Here is a 20,267-nt window from a genome sequence, read left to right on the forward strand (position 1 = left end):
TGAGGAGGACTCTCAAGGCCAAGGGCAAGGGGCTCGTTGGCCTGTGGGGTGGGGCAGCAGAGGGTTCCCCAGGAGGGCCTGGAGGCGCACATCCACTCCATGGGGGGGGCAGAGTTCGTGAACAGCCCTCCCATGTGCCTGCTTCCTGTCATGTGCTCTCTGGGCAATGGCTTCACTGGGGACCTGGACAAAGGCACCTGGCAAATGACACAAGAACATTGGAGCAACCCCCCCTCACCCCTTCCCATCTCTAACAGGGGCTGCTGGAGAGCAAGTCTGGGGACCATGCTGCTTCAAGGCCATGTGGGTTCCAGGGCCTAGGGAGCTGGCTCCAGGCCTGGAGCCAAGCCAGGCCCTGCTGACCACCCTAGGCTTGGGTCACCCACACCGAGGAGGGGCTTCCCACTGGGCCCCACGAGTGAACTCTAAGAGCTTTGGCATCCTGGCCCTGAGGGCCAGCTACAGAAATGAAGCCTTCAGCCCCTGGGCACTGGATGTAGCCAGTGTGGGGGCAGGCCACACCTGGGGAGGTCTCGGCAGGATGGCCATTGGGCCCCAGAATGGAAATGGCAGGGGAGAGCTTCATGGGGACCCATGCTGGGGACTAGGGGACAAGAGTGACCCCAGTATTGGCTGAGTGTTGGTCTCTGCCCTATGAACCCCATAGTCCTCTCTGGGCCCCAGGTGGCTCTCAAGCTCTTCCCTGCATGTCTGTTGAGTGAGGACTTGAGTGAATACGGGCCCAACAGATGTTGGCAGGAGGGTTTTGTCCCAGCTGTAGGAGTTTGTCCCATGTAATGGCCCAGAAGCAAGGGAGGGAAACCAAGGGCCTGGGGGGAGGGTCCCCCAGTGGGACAGCACCTCCCCAGGTTCCTCATGGTCTGACTGGCACAGCTAAGGAGGAGGCAGGGCAGGAAGGCGATAGTCCCATTTTACAGGCGAGGCAACCAAGGCAACCCCAGCCGAGGTCTTGATTCCCCTCAGTGGAGGTGAGTGCGGGGGAGGACGGCAGAGCCAGCTGGGGCTGGACCACAGCCTGGACTGGGGGGTGGGGGCAAGGCAGCTGACGAGGTTGGAAATCAGAACGGGAGGTTCCCAATTTGAACATTCTCACGTGCCTCTTCCCATGAGGTCTCAGGTTTTTCTCTCATGTTGGAGTCCCAGCCCCTCCCAGCATGCCCTATTCTGCCTCCCTGTGCCTGGAGACAGGGGCCCACTGGACATCAGGGGAAACGGGGAGCAGGGGATCCAAGCTGGCTGAATGGGGCCGGTGACAAGCTGGGGAGGCTGCCAGGCAGTGGAGGCTGGTACCTTGGGCTCTGCTCCTGGGATGGAGGAGCTGGCCAAGTGCCTGTGCAGGCTCCCACTTCCCACCCGCCCTTCCCTCTGGCCTCTGCTCCCACTGGCCTCCACCCTGGGGGCCAGCAACACCCCCTCTCTGCCCCACCCCACCCCACCGTGACCCTGCTGGTCCCAGGAGGTTTGAGAATGCAAGGTTCCTGCAAACCCTTGGCCACCAACACCCTGGCCTCTGAGCAGCTCGTCCTGCTGTGCACAGGACTGGGGTTACTCCACTTCTGTCCAGATTCAAGGGTCTGAAGGTGGACTGGGGCTGGATGGATGTGAGGTCGTCTCCAATTTGGAATCACCACAACATGGATCTGTGGGGTGGGAGGAAGATGAAATCCCAGCGCAAGGGTCTGAGATTCCAGGTTAGTCAGGGATGCAGAAGGTGACTCCTCTCTTTGCTCAGAGCAGTTGGGGAGGGGGAAGGACCTGACCAGGCACCGGAGCTGAGGAGTCCTTGGAGGGATCACTGGAATTGGGGCTGACTTCTTAGAGGCATCTTTGAGCTGAGGTACCAACCCTCCACCCCCAGCAGCGCAGGACCAGACTTAGGGAGGGAGAGCAAGGCTGTGGACCGGACTAGCAGGCGTGTCCCTGAGGTCCCTGGTATGAGGCCGAATTTTCTCCTTCAGGAACTGGGGGATCCATGGAAAGATTTGAGGAGAAGCAGGCACAGGACGCTTCCCGGGATGACACAGGGGTACCGACCACTCAGCTCCGATGATGAGGGACAGCAGGGCTCCGGGAGGACCCAAGCGGCAGGGGCAGCCTGGGGCTTCTTGGAGGAGGGGAGGGAGTGTGGCTCTGGGACCCAGGGGTGAGAGAATCATCGAAGGGGAGGGGGTGTGGTCCGGAGGGAAGTGGCCTGAACGGACGCGAGAGCTGCGAGGGCGCGCCGGAGCGGGAGGCGGGCATCAGCCGGACTTGTGGGCTGGCCGCCCTGGCGGGGCCACCTGGCCTCGGTTTCCCCACGCAGCGGGGCGGAGCGAGAACCGCGCGGGTCTGGAAGCCGCCCTGCAGGGGGCGCCCGCGGGCGGCGCGGCCGGAGCTGGAGACCCAGCGGCCGCCGAGACGGCGGGAGCCGGCGCGCTAGCAGCAGGTCAGTGGGGTCCCGCGTCCGGGGTCCCCAGGGTCCCGGGCGGGCGGCCGGGCAGCGTGGGGCCGTCGGAGGCTGCTGGACTGGGGGGCGGGAGGCGCGGGTCCCCTCCTCAGGTGCCCCGCCGCTCCGTCTCTTCCCGCCGACCTGAGAGCGAGTTCGTGGGCCGGGGTCCGAGCCCTGCCCGCGGCGGCGGCGGGAACAGCGGGTGCAGGGGCGGCTCGAGTGCGGCTGTCGCCCTAAGCCCGGTCGGGGGACGGTGCGCAGACCCTCTGGGCCACCCTGAAATGGACCGGAAGGTGCGCAGGGTAAGCGGGGAGGGGAAGGGGCGAGAGAGCGCGGCCCCAGCGGCAGGGGCGGGAACCTCGCCGGTGCGTTCTGGGCCACGGGCCGCCCGGGTACTCTATGAGCCCTCGGGGCGCGCCCTGGCCTGGCTGGGCTCGAGGCAGAGGCCGGCCTGAGCAGGCGGGCCGGACCCCGCAGACGAGAACTTCCACAGGTGGAGCTGCCGAACGTCCAGGTGTTCCCGGGAAGCTGGGTGAGCAGACGGCGTCCGAGCGCCTGGGGCGCAGCGAGAAAGGGGGAGTCGAACGCCGGCCGAGCGCGGGCGCGTCCAGTGGGCATTGGTGGCGGGAACCGGACTTAGGGGTCCCAGGAGAGGCCGGGGTTGGGGGCGCGCCTCGGACTGTCCTGGCCGTCCGCCGGGCTGCCCTGAGCCGACGTAGGAATTGCGGGAATGGTGGCGGCCCCCGAGGGACTTGGCGCGGGATGCCCAGGGGATCAAGGAGGGGCCGGGGCCAGCGGAGCAGAGATGTCTGCGTTGCGGGCGCGGCCACCGCGCTTTAGACTTCAATTTCCCCGACTGTACAATGGGAGGAAGGCGGAGGCCGAGGGCTCCGCAGGGGAGAAAAGAGAAGAGAGAAGTCCCCACCCCCTTTTCTCTGGACTGGAGCTGACCCCTGGGGGAGGACTAGGGCGGCCCCTTGTGCCGGTTCTCCCTCCCCATCTCAGGCGGCACCTAGGCCCGCTTCCACCCACAGGCCTGTGCTCCTTTCCCACCTGGAGCTCAGGCTGCCCTCTCCTTGGCCTCTGCTATCCAGCTTCCATCGACTCCCAGCCTCTGCACCCTCAGAAGACAATCCATGTCACCTCTATGCCGCTAGGGCTGCCCCTGCGTGTCCTGGTCCTGGGGCCCATGATGGAGAGTTCTTGGGAGCACAGTGGGCTAGGGAGGCTGTGTGGCATCAGGGGCTGCCTCCTTAGTCCTGCGGGGTCTGGTCCTAGATGCCTTGGATGGGCTGGAAAGGCTCTGCCCTATGGGCCAGGCCCCCTCCCAGGTTCTGGTCCATGGCGGGAGCTCCTCGCTGAGGCTTGTCCACACCTCCTTGCTCTACTCTTGCCCTTTAGGGTTTCCCTGGCTCTCCCAGGTCCTGGTGTCTCTTGGGCCACTGCCCCTCCCTCCCTATCCCCTCATTGCAGACCAGATTCTGGGCTAAGCTGGCTTCTCTGTTCATCGCCTCAGGGAGGCTGAGGGCAGCCCAGACATGGCTGGCAGGAGACAGGCTTTGGGCCAGGTGGGTTTTGGTGGACGTGTGTGTTGCCTTCCTCACACTGGCCTGGGAAGTGCAGGTCTCTGACCACACACTGGTCCTGCCCCCAGGAATCCACAGCCTAAGAGGGCAATGGCTGGCTTCAGAGGCAACCCAACGGCCCAGAGACTTCCATGCCCAAACCTGGGTTCTAGTCTTGATTCACTTGCTGAGCAGCCCTGGGCCAGTCATTGCCCCAGCAAACCTGCCTTCTCATCTGTAAAATAAGCCTGATGGTGCAAGCAATGCTTAACGAGGGTTGCGGTGGAGAGTAAATGAGAGACAGGCATTGGTTGTGGGGGACAGATTGGGATCTGTGCTTGAGCTTGGGAACCTGGGGGGGAGGCTCTTAGCCTTATGGGGTTGGGGGGGACACCACAAGAGATCGCTGTTGGCCGAGGGACATGTGGACTGGAGTTGGATTGGGAGCAAGCACCTGGCATCACACCCTGCAAAATGTAGGGCCTCTAGGTCTGCTGTGTAGGACCACAGCGCCTGGTGGCCCTCAGCAGTGACCTGAAATCCCTCAGCAACTCCTGCTCCCGTTTAACCTGCCTGACTCCTGAGCCACCTGACTCTGAGTGAGCTGGAACTGCCACCCCAAGTGTCTTGTGGGGGTCAGTCCTGTCTGCTGAAAGATGTGTACACATGAGAGCCAAGGTGAGCACAGCCTGAGGGAAGGCAAGGGCTTGAAGGATGGGCTGAGAAGTTGTTTTGGTGTGTGTGTCAGGGGACCCTGAGGAGATCACTGGTGTCAGGTGCTAAGTTGACAAAAGGATGAGCTCCGGCCCCTAGGGAAGGATCTGGGCCTGGGAAATGTTGGCGGCCACAGAAGGGAGGGTTTGCCCCATGGTCTGGAGGCTGAAGGGAGCAGTGGGAGTGCGGTGCTAAGGGTGGGCCCCTGGAAGTCTGTGCTGGGCCCAGATGGGGGAAGGGAAGTGAGGAATGGCAGGAGTTCAGAGCTGGGATGCAGGGAGCCCTCGCAAGAGACTGCTCACCTCCCGGACAGGGCTGGGAGCTCTGAGTGGTGGGAAGGAGCAGTTTAGTGGCAGAGGTCCCCCAGCCCTTGCCCACAGAATCATGCAAGGGGCCCCTACAGTGTGGAAGCCATGGGATCCTGACTCCTGATGGGGACTGGAGAAGCTCAGCTGCCCTCACTCTAGCTGGGGGAGCAGGATGGTGGATGGGGGAGATGGGGGAGGGAAGGCAGGAGGCTTCAGCTTTCCAGGACCCCCGCAGGCCTTCTCTGGCATGCTTCTGGGCCTTGCACAGACTGTTGCCTTTGCCTGGAATCTCCTTTCCTCTCTTCCCTGACCCTTCAAATCCAGCATGAATACCCCCTCCCCTGAGAGCCCTTCCAGACTCCTCTGGCCCACAACCCCTTCCATAGGACAAGCTTGTTTCAGAAGTTGCTGGGCAGGGTCTTTCTGCAGTTCCCACCTCTGCTGCTGCTCGCGTCAGCCCAGCTGTCACCTGGAAGAAAGGCTGCCTTGGTGCGCCATGGAGAGGCAGTCAGTGCCACTCTGGTGCCTCCCTGCTGTCAGGGTAATGGTTTCTGCCCAGAGGCCCCCAGGGCTGGTATGTGTCTGCCCATCTGTCACAGAGCATTCACCTCTGGCCCCTCAGTGGCCTCTGCAAACCGTAAGCCAGGTACCAGAGGCCACTGAGTGACCAGGGAGCAGTGGCAGGGCCGTGCTGGAGTTGGTCTGGCTGACCCTCTTGCTCTCTCCTTTCAGCCTCCAGGGCTGCATCATCACATCTTCATCCCAGGGACCCCAGAAGTGGGTCTGCCTTCCTCCCATCCTCAGCATACCCACCCTCTGGGAGCTCCTGAGGCTGTGCACCTGGCACTGCCCCTTCAGCAGGCCAGCCTTCTGTCAGGGTCCCACCCCAGGCCCACTAGGGTCTATGTTCTCAGGGCCATTTAGAAGCCCCCCCCCCCATCTTGACCTCTTCAGGCATGGTAGTGCCTGTCGTCATGCCAGTAGAAGATTCACTTGAGAGGTGTGGCTGCTGAGCCATGTGGGTGAGGAGGTTGTCTCACTGTGGCCTGCTGTACCAGAGGGGAAGCCTCTTGCTCAGGGTCTCAGGGAGTGTGGGATGGAGCAGGAGTGGGACCCCATCTGGGTTCCTTGCAACACAGGGTGGGCACGTAGCACTTTGTGTGTGGAGTGGCCCCTTGGAGGGGGGAGTCAGGTGAGGCAGCCCATGGGGGTGAGTGGCCACGTCAGGCTGGGAAGAGGCAGGGCCTGTGGCCTCTCTGGCATCTGGCCTGGACACGAGGGTGTGGAAGGGGGATTCTGGGCCCCCAGCAGGGAGAAAGGCCCTGCGGCTCCAGGCGTTGCTGATGTGGAAGCTGCTCTGGGGGCTGGGCTCAGTGCAGGGAGTAGGCTCTCAGCCCCAGTCCTGCCCACATCCTGCCCCCAGGCTCTGAAAGCAGCAGCTGCACACCCCAGGGGCCGTGGGGGAAGGGACACCACTGGTGCCTGCCAGGGTACCTGGGGCCCAGCCCTCACAAGGTTCCTGAAGTTGGAGCTGCTAGCAACCCTGCAGGGAGGGAGAGAGGGAGGGAAGATGTGCCATGATACAGAGGATGCTCACCTCCAGGCAACACTGGAGATGGCCCTGCTCTCATTGATGGGTTCGGAGAGGGGCCTGGCCGGTCCCAGGGGCCTGGGGTTTGGGAGTCTTGTGCCCAGGCCTGGGCCACTCTAAAGGCCACTGGAGAGCTTGTGGTTGGGGCAGAGCTGAGCTGCCTGTCCAGCTAGTTCTCCTTTGCTTGTTGACCTCTCCACTCTCCCACTGAGTTCCCTTCCCACTGAGGTGGTGCTGCTCAGTCTACCTTCCATTTCTTTCAACTACCTGCTCTGAGCTTTGGGTGAGAATTCCACAGTGCGGTCTTCAGATCCCCAACTGTCTCCTCAAACTGTATGCACATGACAACACATCAATTGTGTTCTCCTCAATCCTTCTGTTTTTCATTTCCAGGATTTTTATATTATTTCTCGTTCATATTTGCCTGTTCTTGTTTTGGTTCTGCCAATAATTCTCATTCTTGTTTATGGATACTACTCCTTTATCTCTTTGAAGATCCTAAATGTCTTTGAAAATTATTAGATTACTATATTATCTTCATCTCTGGAATGAATTAATCTCTATATTGAGGTCTTGGAAGTGGGGAGTGACCTGCACACCTGGGTAGTAGCCAGCTCTCAGGACAGTCTCCTGGGACAACTCTGCCTTAAGGCCCCCCACTGTGGGCTCAGGGCCTGTTGGGGTCAGGCTCAGCAGCAGGTGGCACAAAGCTCCCTGTGCTGTAGCAGCTGGGATGCTGCCTGGCACAGAGTAGGTACTTGGAAACATCTGCTGTGAGAAAGTAGTGGAGGATTCTCAGGCTGGGATTCTGGAACCCAGGAACAGGCCCAGTGTGGCTGCAACAGGCACAAGGCGCTAGGCTGGCCTTGGTACATTGCCCTTAGCTGCACTCAGGAGCAGGTGTGCAGGGTCCTGCCTGGAAGTTGGCGGGCACTTCTATCCACCGGGCTCTGGGGGGTACAGCCACCATGTGGGCATGTGTACAGAAAGCCTTGCTAGTCTGATGTACAAGGAGCCAGGAAATGTGCGGGTTTGATTAAATGGAGTTTTAATTAAATTGGCCAGACTGGTGAGGGTAAGGAGAAAGGCGGGAAGCAGCAGCAGTTTTGAGTCTAACTGCTGGGGAATCCTGTGGGTTTGTCCTTTTGAGGCTTATCATGCACCTTCCCCAGCATGTAACTCTGATCTGTATGGGATGGCTTCTGCCCTCTGCCCTGTCCCCAATAAGGGACAATCACAAGGAAATATTACATTATTAATATTTCATTTCCCCTCTTGGCTAGCAACAGATGACTCAAGGATTAATTAGAGCCAACAGAGAGGAACAGGAAATTGCCAGATCCTGGCCCCGCCCCCAGCCCCCTCCTCCTGGGCCTCCAACCTTCCTGTCACTCTTGCTCTAGGAGGCCTCTGAAGGGAGGAAAGCAGAGAGGGGCCAGGAGGCCCTAGGAAATCTTGCTGCTGCTGTTTTTCATGGGCATTCCCCCAGCTCTGTTCCACCCTTTTATGCTCATGGTAAAGCTGGGAGGGCATTAGCCTCTTTGAGCCTTAGCTTCCTCATCTGTAGAGTGAAGTTCATGGGGCCAGCCAGTGAGAACACAGATGACCCACAGACCTCTGCACCCTCATTTCCTGAGCTCCCAAGCAGGCCGTGGAAACTATTGTAGAGGGTCTGGAGTGGAGTCCAGGCAGGTGGGCCCTGGGAGAGCACAGGGCTTGGTGGCTCAGTGGTGGCTGGAGCCTTGTTTTCCCCAGCTGACTGTGTACGTTGATTCCCAGTTCCTGTCAGTGACTCATTAGTACCTTAAAACAGGCCATCATGGGAGCATTTTACTACAAAACTCTGGCAAAGGCCCCAAGTTAGGGCACCCCCAACCCTGGGCTGATTTGCGGTCTGACAGCTGGGAAGCTTCAACCTCCTCCCAGCTACCTCCGTGCCCTGCTCACCCCGCGGTGCCCTGGGCTCCACTGATGTGCTCTGCTTGGGGCTGGGAGATTCTAGTCTGGCAGATAACCAGGTTGCCTGTGTGGCCAGGCAAGCTTCAACCCGGGATGTGCTGGTAGCTGCTGGAGGGCCTGCAGGAAAGCTGTAGAAGGCTGATGGGGAGCCCAGTGTGCAGGGAGGCAGCCTTCCAGACCCAGCTGGCAGGGGTGTGTCTGGCTCCTTGCAGGGCTGACCTGGGCTGGAGGGTCTGTTGTATCCAGTGAGACTGGGAAGGTACCCAAGGCTTGCCAGACAGTAGGAAGGTGCCTTCAGCTTAGTCAGGAAGGGTGCTGGTACCAGGTGCTGTGAGGCCTGAGAGCCCACAGTACAGAAGGTGATGGGGAAGCCCCAAGGATTTAGGGGTCCCGAGTCTGCCAGGAGAACCTCACCAAACAGAGGGCTTGGGTTAGGGTCCCCAAACACCCTTCTATGCTGGGCATACCAGCCCACATGGAGTCAGCCCAACATCCAGGGCAGATGCTAATGATGTGACCCCATCAGTAGGGCTCCAGGCAGTGGGGCCAGACAGCCCACGTTCAGCTCCACAAAAACGTGGTACTTATCTGGGTCAGGTGGATCACTGGTGGCCCCACCTTATCTGACCCTGGGAAGCACCCTCTGAATCTGGATGATGGCCTAGGGCCAGGTCAGGTTTCTAGCCTGGGCTGGTTGGACTGGGAGAGGCTGTGTCTCTGTCAATGCAGATTCCCCAGGAGAGGCTGAGGCCAGGGTAAGAAGGATGGCAGGGGGTTGTCCGGAGGCCAGGAAGGTGGATGGGTGGCTCACTGGTGGTAGGAGGCAGGGTCCCTGGGGCTTGCTGGGCCTGACTGGACAGTGGCCCGCTGCTGGTGGTGCTGAACCTGGGAGGCCCCCAGATGGGAGGCAGCTCTGGGGCTGTCACTTCACTCCTGCAGAACAAGGACGAGACACTGGACACATAGCCTCTGCAGTCAGGGTGCCCCTGGTGAATGCTACTCTGGGCTGCAGGCCGGGAACACCAAGGGACACTGTGTGGCCAGAGTTGGCACCAGGAGACTTGGTCTGCCCTACCTCCGCCAGTGACATGCTTTGTAAGTAGCTGGCTGGCAAATGCCCTGTGCACAGCAGGGGCTCGGTGGGACTTGTCCATGGCCCCTTGGAGGCAGGCTCCTGCCAGGCCTGGGAGAAGACGTGGGCTGCAGGAACCCCTTGGGTTCTCAGGAGCTCGGCCTCCTCTTCTCTTTCCGGCTTCCTGGGGCTGGGCACTCCCCTCCAAGCCTCCCAGTGGGCATGGGGGACGCCTCTCTGTTGTACCTCTCCGTGCCCACCCAGCTCCTGCCACCTGAGGTAGATCGGAGTTAGAAGGAAACTTGGGGTCATTTATTGCAGCTCTAAATCACCTCCTGGACAGGGTGGGGGGAGCCTGGCCCTTGGAATACAGGCAGGGACAATAAGCAAACTTCTCCCAAGGTTGCCAGTCCTCTTGATCCCTCGTATCCTGGAAGAGAGAGGGGGGATGCAACCCCGAGCCCACACGTGGGCCTGAAAGGCAGCTTCAGGCTTTTTGTTCCCAGGCAGGCGGCAGCCACTATCCATGTGCACCTGGACCATGAAAGCCCAGGACTGCAGGAGGGGGTGGATTTGGCATGAAGGACACTGCTGGGCAGCACACGTGAGTGTGACAAGGGGGAGGTAGAGGTGATGGGGAGAGGCCCCTGGACTGGCAGGGGCGATAGAGACTGTTTCACAAGCTCAAGGGGGATCCCTGGGGGTTTGCTTCTACTGGGTGTCACTAATTCTTTACATTTCTATGACATTTTGACTGGGGGAGCCCTTTCAAATGTGTTCACTCCCTTCTCATAGAATCATGGGTGAGAGCTGAAATGGCCCCCAGAGGCTACTGGGGTCCAACCTCCCCACTGTATCAGTGGGGAAACTGAGGCCCAGAAAGGAAGAACATTGTTGCCCGCAGTCCCCAGGCAAGCCTGGCTGAGCGCACCAGCCAGGCTGGGGAGCAGGTGTGGGAGGAGGGAGTGAGGGGGGAGGCGAGGCGGCCGCCCCTCCCAGATGTGCAGTCAGCTGGCGGGGGCTGCTGAGGGGCGGGCTCCCTTTGTGCCTGCTCCAACACTCTGTGCAGCACCACCAGTGAGGGCAAGAGGGCTTACCTGCCAGCAGTGGGAGACAGGACCAGAGGGCCACCAGATCCTCCCACATCAGAGCTCTGGGGTCTCTGGGCCTGTTCCTTATGCAGGCAGCATAGGTAGGTGCTGGTAGTCCCCGGGGAGCGCTCTCAGGGGGATGGAGCAGACTGAAGCTGGCTGAGAGAGAAGGTGGGTGGCCCTGGGAGATCCAGGGGTTAAGGAGGCCTTTCCAGGAGGGAGGGTCATGGGGTAGTGGTGAGCTCAGGGATCCAGGAAACTGGCAGAGCTGCCCAGAAGGCTTGAGAAGCTAAGCCTGGGGGCCAACACAAGTGACTCAACTCTGAAAGTTCTCGGCTCCTCTGGAAGAAAAACAGACTGGGGTTGATCCCTGGCCCTCTGTTTCAGGTGGGAGAGGCAGGGCACGGTAGGTCGTCCTCAGGCTGATGCCTGGCCTGTGGGGAGGGCGTTGGGGAACCGGGGCTGAGGGCTGCCCCTGGGAATCTTCAGCTGTGCCCCTGCCAGTGGTCCACCTCCTCACGTGGCTTCTCCCTTGGCAGGTACCACAGGAACTCTGAAGCTAAGCTGAGCCAAGATGCCGCCAGAGCCCCTGGAGAGGGCCTGGTTTCTGAAGACTCGGAGTTGGCTGTGAAAAGCCCTTGGGGGGCCCCCCCAACGGCAGGGACGCTCCTGGCTCCTGTGAAGGGGCTCAGGGCCTGGGCAGGCCAGCTGTGCTGCAGCTATGGACCGTGAGCTGGCCTGGCCTGCGTCCTTGCTGACCCTGCCCATCTGCAGCTGTGCCCAACATGGGCTCCTCGGTGTACATCATGGTGGAGCTGGCCATTGCCGTGCTGGCCATCCTGGGCAACGTGCTGGTGTGCTGGGCTGTGTGGCTGAACAGCAATCTGCAGAACGTCACCAACTACTTTGTGGTATCCCTGGCGGCAGCCGACATCGCCGTGGGGGTCCTTGCCATCCCTTTTGCCATAACCATCAGCACGGGGTTCTGTGCCGCCTGCCACAGCTGCCTCTTCTTCGCCTGCTTCGTGCTAGTCCTCACGCAGAGTTCCATCTTCAGCCTCCTGGCCATCGCCATTGACCGCTACATCGCCATCCGCATCCCACTCCGGTGAGCCACGTTCTCTTCCCTGGTACACCTCATGCTGGGGGCCACATCTGTGAAAAAGCTCCCTGTGTCAGGGTCTGGTCTGTGCCAGGATCAGAGTGAACCAGGGGTCAGGGTGAACTTGGGGTCAGGATTTGGTCTGGGGTCAGTGTGTTGAGCTGAGGACAGGGCCATGGGGCTCAGTCTGGGGCTGCCCAGGGCTTGGCACATGGCCAGCACTTGTGCCACACCAGCTGATCCCTGTGGGCACAGGGCAGGCTGGTCCTTCCCAGGCTCCCCTGGGCTACATGGGTGAGGCTGCCGTGTTTTGGCTATTGGCAGATGTGTGCAGCCCAGGCCTAGGTGGGTGCATCTGGGGCGTTCTTCACACAGCATGACAGTGGGGCAGGGTGGGCACCACGGGAAACCACAGGACCTGAGAGCTAGAATCCCGCCCACCTACCCGCCTGCCTTCCTCCAGCTCCTCCAGGCTGCCCTGCAGCTTGCACATTAGGAAAATGACCCAGAGAGGGGAAGTGACTTGGTCAAATGCCTTCGTGAGTCACTTGGACCTCTATGCAAATTCTGTGCTGCTCAGTCACCAAGTGTTCATGGGGGACGGACGCTGGTGGATGGGGGTTTTTATGGTGAAACTTTTGTGAAATGACTTCAGCCATGTATTGTGTAAACAAAGACTTTCCCTGAGGCTGAGTTCACTTAAAGACAGCCTCCACCTACCACCACCGACCCGTGGACAGGGCTAGTAAGTGTCCCTCCCCACCTGGGGGCCAGCCTGGGGGCCTTCTGCCCCACCTCCTCGCCCCTCCACCCTGGAGCTGGGTTCCACAGCCTAGATGGCTGCAGGCCCTGAGGGAGGTCTCAGAGGATGGTGTGCCCCCATCCAGTGGCGAATTCTCTGAACCAGAGTAGTCCCACCAGCCCCACGCTGGGCTGAGGGTGCCCCAGCCAGGACAGGGAACAGGCTCAATGAGCAAATGGAAATATAGAGTGTCAAACCCAGGGGCACCCTTAGAGGTCATTTCCTCTCATCTTATGGATGGAAAGATGAGGCTCAGAGAAGGGAGTCAGCCCCCAGGGCTACGCAATGAGTTGGTAGCACAGTCAGGACTGGGCCTGGGAAGAAACATGACTGCCACCCTCGGTGACTTCAGTCTTTGGGAGCTGGTCATAGGGTGGCCCCTGTCTCCCAGAACCTGGGCCACCTGGGCTCTAAGGGAAAAGCAGACACCCTCATCATGCTGCTTAAATGAAGGAAGGAGCCTGGGCCCCGTGTGGCCCTCCCAGAATACTTTGTGTCGGGACAGCCTAGGACCCTTGTCAAAAGAAAAGGGGACTCTGGCTGGTCCTAATAGAGGACCAGCCTAAACAGGCAGAGCCAGAGTCCAGGCTCGACCAGGACACAGAGGCCTTAGGGCTCCCAGGCTGATTGATTGGTGTCCACTTCGGGGCCAGGCCAGTGTGGGCTGGGCCGGGCCGGCCCTGGCAGAATGTTCAGTGGGGAGCAGAGGTGTCGTTCTCAATTTCTTCCCTGATTCAAGGAGCAGTAGATTCGAGGGAGAGATCAGAGCTGCTGGTCTCAATCTAAAGGGCCTTCCTTGGCTTCTTTTTCTTGTCTCTGTTTTTCAAGAGTCAAAAGTCCCATCCTCCCTGATGCAAGAGGATGGGACGCGCTGTGTGACTGTGGAAAGTCAGCTGTCTCTCTCTGGGCCCATTTTTCATCTATAAAAGGGGCCAGGTCTCTATCCCTCTGAGCTCACAAAGGTGTTCTGAGGGCCCAGTGAGTGGACTGGAGTGATGGGTCCCTGAGGAAGGATGGCAGGGTGGGGTGGATGGAGATTCAGGTCTTTCTGAAGCTGCTGGAGGTTCAGAGCTATGGACCTGGCCCCCCCTCCCAACCCCATCTGCCTGCCCAACTCCCACAGTCTTCCAGAGCAGGACCTAGTTCCACCCAGACCTTGGCCATTTGAGCTCCACTTGATAGGGCTTAGAAGGGTCAGCCTGGCTGTCTTGGGTTAGGGAGCCAATGGGATGACGGTGGTGATGATGCTCAACCCTGCTTGGGGCAGAGAGCTCCACGTTTGCCAGAGGATGTTGGCTCAGCGTCTCCTTTGATCTTCTCGGCCGGCATTGTGGCCGGGAGGATGTTATGACCCTCCTGTTACTCGTGGGGAGGCCAGAGCCAGAGACGGAAAAGTGTCTCCGGACGCGGGGACTCCAGGGCCCTTCACCCTGCTCCAGGTCCCCTTGGGTCCCTCCACTTTCCTCTTCCTCAAGGGTACTGGGCTGGCGAGGGCTGGGAGAACGAGGTGTGTAAAGTTGTCCGTGTGGGGCTCCTGAGAGCAAGCTGGGCATGAGTGGGGACTAGATGGAGGCAGATGGTAACCCGGGGCAGCTCTGGGACTGCTGCCTGGCTCAGGGTGCCCATTCCTGCCCCCCTTCCTCTGTCCCCTTCCAGCTGGAATCCAGTCTCTCCTGTGTGCTGTTTCCTGATCCACTCAGTAAGTCCATTTGGCTAACCTGAAGTCCAGCCTCTGACCGATGCTCTGGATGCCTAGCTCCAGGCCTGCACCGTTCACCATTAATTTTTCTTTTTTTTAAAAAAGAATTCAGTTTCAGAAAAATCTTATGTGCTCCTTCCCAAGTGCACAGACCCTACTGGGCTAGGGCAGGGCCTGGACAGAGGCAGGGATGGGAGCTCTCCATGTCCCCAGAGGACAGAATTCCCAGGGTGACAAAGGCTTTCTTTCCCCAGGGGAATTCCACACCCCTTGTCTCCCATCTCTCACTTTAGCCCCTTCTGACTGCTCTCTCCCTTCGGGAACAGGCCTTCGTATGGGGCAGCAGAGTCCTGTGTGGTGAACTGCCCCAGGGAACAAAACCTGAGTACCCTGGCTTCTAAGGGGGCAGGATTGGGAGAGAGGACTCCCTGCAGGAGGTGACGCCATGGGTTGCTGGGGATGCGTTGGAATGGGCATTGGCGTGTGTGGGGAAAGGGGTAACAGAAGGGGGCCAAGCCTGGACAAAGGCCACAGGGAAGGAATAAGCATGTGGGCTCTGGGCCAGGGAGAGGTGACAGAGAGGAGAACAGGCCTACAGGGAGGCTGTGAGGCTGGCTCAGGCCTTCCCATGCTTGGGAGGGAGTTTGGGTTTTAGCTGTAGGTCAGTGGCTCCTTTGGACAACTTAGGAAAGCTCCGCCTTCTGACTGAAGGGCAAATGCACGGGAAGCCCTAACCTGAATTGTGGGGGGTACTATTGGATCATAGGGTAAGCCCCCAATGTAAGTAATGGGGAGCCCCCAGGAAGGGGCAGCCTGTGAGCTGGAGGACATAGGGATGCAGAAACACCTCTAAACGCGGGGGCTGTGGTTCTGGCACTGGCTTCCTATGACACTTCTGGGCTCCCCAGAACAGCAGAGCATGACCCTGGATGGCCTTGGCACCCCCTCCACCAGGCAGGCAGTCTATGTCTGAGGCCCAGGAGGGCAAGATGTGACTGCCTTAGTCACAGACACAGCTCAGGGGATGGGAGATGCTGCTGGGCCAGGCTGTGGCTTGGCCATGGTTCCATCTGGGCCCTAATGTTGATCCAGTCCCCTGGGAGCCTGGGTCCAGGGCTCTAAGCCTAAGAGGCTTTCTTTCGAATAACAAAATTAATCTGTTTGGTATCTTTTTAAAATAAATAATACCTGCATGTATTACAACATCAAAAAAGAACAAAAGCATATATGGTAAAGAATTGTCCCCCTTGCCCCACCTCAGCTCCCTTCCTGGAAGGCGGTGTTGGGAATCCTTCCAGACATCCTTTGCATACAGAGACAAGTGCTATCAATGTGTTTCTGTTTCTGTCCCCAGGACAGGAGGAGCTTTCTTTTCAGAATGCAGTGGCAGACTTCCTCTCCTAGGTTTCCTCATCTAAATGTAGACAAGTGGACAAAACAGGAATTTTCAAACCGTGTCCCCAGAAGCCTTCAGGCTGGGCCCTGGCTTCCCCCCCAGTTCATTCATTCAGTGAATATTATTAAGCCTCCTCTCTTCCTCGGCAGCTCCAATTCTGTGATTGCCTGGGAATGCAGGTGAGAAGGGTTGCTGCTGGAGAACAATTTGAAAATCCCCAAAGCAGGTGGCCTCCAGGATCTTCTACACCATCCCTATTACTGCTTGCTTCTGCTTGACTGCCTCAAATGACAGGAGCTTCACCACTGCCTGAGGCAGTCCATTTCTCCTGTGAATAGCTCATTTACCCTGAGCCACAATCCATCTCCCTATAATTTTCACCCAACAATTCTACAATCTGCCCTCATGGGACAGTGCTCACAAGCCCCAGATTCTTAGTCCCATTTTACAGATAGGGAAACTGAGGCTCAGAGAGGCAGTGACAACATGGCTAAACAAGAATGCACCATCGCTAGAACCCAGAGGGAATATGCTTTTCTTCAGAAAAATATCAACATTAAAATAGCCTCCTGGGACTTCCCTGGTGCCCAGCGGTTAAGACTCCGAGCTCACAATGCAGGGGGCTCAGGTTCGATCCCTGGTCAGGGAACTAGATCCCACATGCCACAACTAAGGGCCCACGTGCCACGATGAAGATGCCACATGCTGCAACTAAGACCCAGTGCAGCCAAACACATAAATAAATATTTAAAAAATTAAAATAACCTCTTATTCAATCAGATCATATAAATTACTATTTGTACAGTACTAAAAACAGTGCCTGGCACAGAGCAAGTGCTATATAAGTAATAAATGGGAAAAAAAAAACCTGTGACCTCACGTTTGAAGCTCCAGAACAGGAAATAGGGCAGTATAGGCTCTCTGTGGCTTGACAGAAATGGGCAAGTCCATGACCCTCTTCCTGCTGCAGGCACCCAAGCCCCCAGTGAATGGGGCTGCAGAGCTCGGGAGAACGGTCCTGCTAGGTTACTGTTTGGGTTCAGAAATGAGGAAGTTACCTTGGCCCGAGTTGCCTCTGGATTCCTGGAATGTCCAGGCAAGTCCATTCCTCTCCTTGGGCCTCAGTTTCTTTACCTATAAAACGAGAGGGTTGGAATAGACTAGAGGTCAGAGGCCACCGTGGGTTTTTTCCCCTTAATTTGAATCAGTTGACAAAATTTAAACCATGGGAGGTTTTACCCAGAAAAATCAGCTCCCAGACCCTCCTGAGATCTGGCAGCACTGGGCAAGTTTAAATGGTGGGGGTGGGGGAGGGGATGGCTGAGTGGTATCAGCTGCCTCCTGCACACAGGGTAAATACCCACCAGCCTGCCTGCCTCACATATTTGTAACCTCTAGGCCCCTGTGTTTGCTACCCCATGGACTAGTTTCTATGGATACTTCCAGCTCCAGAATTAAGCATGTTTTTCCTTGACACCTACTATGTCCTGTCTCAGTGATGGTAATGCAGCGATGGATATAGAGACCCAAGGGGCCCCCAGCCTTGGGAGCCCAGATTGGGTAGGGATTAGTTGAGCTTGGGTAGTAAACTTCTCTGAGATCTATCTAACCTGAACTTAGAAAGGATGGGTAGGGTTTACTAGGTACAGAGGAAGGCAGTCTGTGTTGCCGGAATCAAAACCGTTAAATGCAAAGTCATCCCTCAGAGATAACTGAGGTCACCTTCCTCAGTCAGGGAGATGATTTTTTGATTGCTCTTTCTTTTAATAAAAACGATACCACCCTTTTTTGTTGGCCTGAGGTCAGCTTCTGAGCCAGCAGATCAGGCCACTCCCCGAGTCTGGAACTGAGTCTGGTGCTCTAGAGTACTGAGTGATTTGGGGCAGACTACTTCTCCTCTCTGGACCTTAGAATCTCATGCAACTCTTTCCTCTTGAATGTTAAGGCTTATATAAATGTTAAGACATACTGATCTCATCTCTCTCCAGAGGGCTGTGGGTGAATTTGGAGGGGAGAGGGGGTATCTCATTTGGCCCGGGACCTCCACCCCTCCTTTTCCCACCTGTCCCACCTCTCCTTAGGGGCTTCTGGAGACCCTAAGTCAAGTGGGGAAGGAAGAGCATAAGCATAAGAGATGTGAACCACCTACAGGTTTGATCTGGCTGGTTTGGTTCCCAGCCAGCGAGTACCCTCCTGACCCGTTCCCACGCTAAATAAAGGGACACCCACTGTAGCATCGACTGAGATCAACATGGAGGTTATAACTTCTCCCCTCCTCACCCCCCCAGAATCACTTACTAATTCCTTCAAACCAAACTAATTAAGTCCCAGGACTACTCGTAATACTATTCAAAAATCATCTGGACGTCCGTGCAGTGGTCTCCCTTTCCAGGGTGCCTGCTCTCCTGTTACCTCCTGTGAGAAAAGGCCAGGCTTGGCCCTCCTCTGAACAGAAGAGGATACTGAGGCTAGGAGGCAGGAAGTGACTGGTCCAAGACCTCACAGCCAGTGGATGAGGTACAGGTTGCTGCTCTGGGTTTCTGACTCTTGGCCCTTCCTAAGCCCTGGTTTCCCAGGCCTCTGATGCTGGTCTCCTCTCCCCAGGTACAATGGCTTGGTGACAGGCACGAGGGCCAAGGGCATCATTGCAGTCTGCTGGGTGCTATCGTTTGCCATCGGCCTGACTCCCATGCTAGGCTGGAACAACTGCAGTCAGCAGGAGGGCAGAAACCACTCGCAGGGCTGCAGGGTGGGCCAGGTGGCCTGTCTCTTTGAGGACGTGGTCCCCATGAACTACATGGTGTACTACAACTTCTTTGCTTGTGTCCTGGTGCCCCTGCTGCTCATGCTGGGTGTCTACTTGCGGATCTTCCTGGCAGCCCGGCGACAGCTGAAGCAGATGGAGAGCCAGCCTCTGCCGGGGGAGCGAGCCCGGTCCACGCTGCAGAAGGAGGTCCACGCTGCCAAGTCACTGGCCATCATTGTGGGGCTCTTCGCCCTCTGCTGGCTGCCCCTGCACATCATCAACTGCTTCACTTTCTTCTGTCCCAAGTGCAGCCACGCCCCACCCTGGCTCATGTACCTGACCATCATCCTCTCCCACACCAATTCCGTGGTGAATCCCTTCATCTATGCCTACCGCATCCGCGAGTTCCGCCAGACCTTCCGCAAGATCATTCGCAGCCACATCCTGAGGCAGCGGGAGCCCTTCAAAGCAGGTGGCACCAGTGCCCGGGCCCTGGCAGCTCACAGTAGCGACGCGGAGCAGATCAGCCTCCGCCTCAATGGCCACCCTCCCGGGGTGTGGGCCAACGGCAGTGCCCCCCAGCCTGAGCGGCGACCCAATGGCTACACCCTGGGGCTGTTGAGTGGAGGGAGTGCCCATGAGTCCCACCGGGACATGGGCCTCCCAGACGTGGAGCTCCTCAGACAGGAGCTCAAGGGAGAGTGCCCAGAGTCCCTGGGCCTCGAGGGTCCCCAAGCCCAGGATGGAGCAGGAGTGTCCTGATGAACCACTGAGTCTGCCCCTTCCTAAGGGAAGGAAATCTTTCTCTTCCTGGTTGGTGGAACCAGTCACGTTGAGAGAAGAGTGCATGTGCCGGAGACCCTTCTCATAGCCGGTTTCCACTTTGGACTGAGGAGGGAGCCCCGGCTGGAGCAGCATGAGGCCCAGAAGGAAGGGTTTGGAGTCCGAGGAAGTGGATGTTTCATGCTGGGAGGCCCTGCATCAGGCCAGAGCCCCAGCACGAGAGCATCTTGGCTGGCGAGGGCTGGTCCCCAACTCCAGAAGCACCTAGAAGTGCCACCTTCTCTCCGCAGAGCAGCTGTGGCAGAGCAGGTTGGCTGGCCTGAGGCTGGGGAGTGGTTCCAAAAGGCCCCCCTGCCACACACACACCACCCTCCCCAGACTTTCCAAGGATTCAGGAGCTATTGTGCTCAGAGGTGGCGTTTGACTATTTTTTCCAGGAGAAAATGTAAGTGTGAGGAAACCCTTTTAATCTTCCCTCCCTGGTTGCTGGCTCTGTTTCAGCCCTGCTGCTAACCTGGCACCAGGAGTTGGCCCAGGGAGACCCAGGCAGCCCTCTCCCGCTGCCATGAGCTGTCATGCACGTCTCCTTCGAGGACAGCGAGTTGTAATGGAGCCGTGCCAGAGCGTGGGCGCAGGGGAGGATGCCGGGGCTGGCCAGCATGGGTTAGCCTGGGGAGCTCAGAGCTGCCCAGGTAGAGGCCCTATCTAACTGCCTTTCCTTCTGAAGGGAATGTTTTTTTTTTCTGAGATACAATAAAAATGAGCCACGTTGTGTTTTAAGCTTGTCCAATGAGAATGGTGTCTGAGTTCCTTTCCCTACTCCACAGCCAGGCCTGGCACACACATATGGGTATGTGTTGCAGGTGTGAGAGAGTGTGCACGTATGTGCAGACAGCCTGCCTGCCTGGGGCCGTGATGGGGCTCCCAGGCTCCCATCTTCCTAGGGAAGAGGCTGCCTGGATGCACCAAAATGGAAATGCCCATGTGCAG

The 20,267-nt window shown here is 58.2% G+C and overlaps 1 protein-coding gene across 5 annotated transcripts; it reads left to right on the forward strand.

Moving 5' to 3' along the window:
- The first annotated feature begins 2,494 nt into the window (after positions 1-2,494).
- ADORA2A (adenosine A2a receptor) lies at positions 2,495-20,067 on the forward strand. Of its 5 annotated transcripts, none has more exons than XM_027088809.1 (4): positions 2,495-2,742; positions 10,165-10,262; positions 11,289-11,857; positions 18,353-20,067. In XM_027088809.1, exons 3-4 carry the CDS (start codon positions 11,535-11,537, stop codon positions 19,254-19,256), a joined length of 1,227 nt encoding a protein of 408 aa, XP_026944610.1. In that variant the 5' UTR covers positions 2,495-2,742; positions 10,165-10,262; positions 11,289-11,534; the 3' UTR covers positions 19,257-20,067. The 5 variants fall into 5 exon arrangements, with proteins under 5 accessions (XP_026944610.1, XP_026944608.1, XP_026944611.1 ...); XM_027088807.1 differs by lacking the exon at positions 2,495-2,742 and adding an exon at positions 2,834-2,981; XM_027088808.1 differs by lacking the exon at positions 2,495-2,742 and adding an exon at positions 6,726-9,681.
- Positions 20,068-20,267: the final 200 nt, after the last annotated feature.

This window comes from Aethalodelphis obliquidens, unplaced genomic scaffold (assembly GCF_003676395.1).
Source record: "Aethalodelphis obliquidens isolate GAN/ISIS:26980383/991018 unplaced genomic scaffold, ASM367639v1 scaffold63, whole genome shotgun sequence".
Taxonomy (NCBI): domain Eukaryota; kingdom Metazoa; phylum Chordata; class Mammalia; order Artiodactyla; family Delphinidae; genus Aethalodelphis; species Aethalodelphis obliquidens.

What these genes read in the sequence shown, in the direction of transcription:
- ADORA2A (XM_027088809.1), top strand. Translation starts at nt 11,535, where the DNA reads ATGGGCTCCTCGGTGTACATCATGGTGGAGCTGGCCATTGCCGTGCTG. An exon ending in GCCATCCGCATCCCACTCCG is followed by an intron (nt 11,858 to 18,352) that starts GTGAGCCACGTT and finishes TCCTCTCCCCAG; the next exon opens with GTACAATGGCTTGGTGACAG.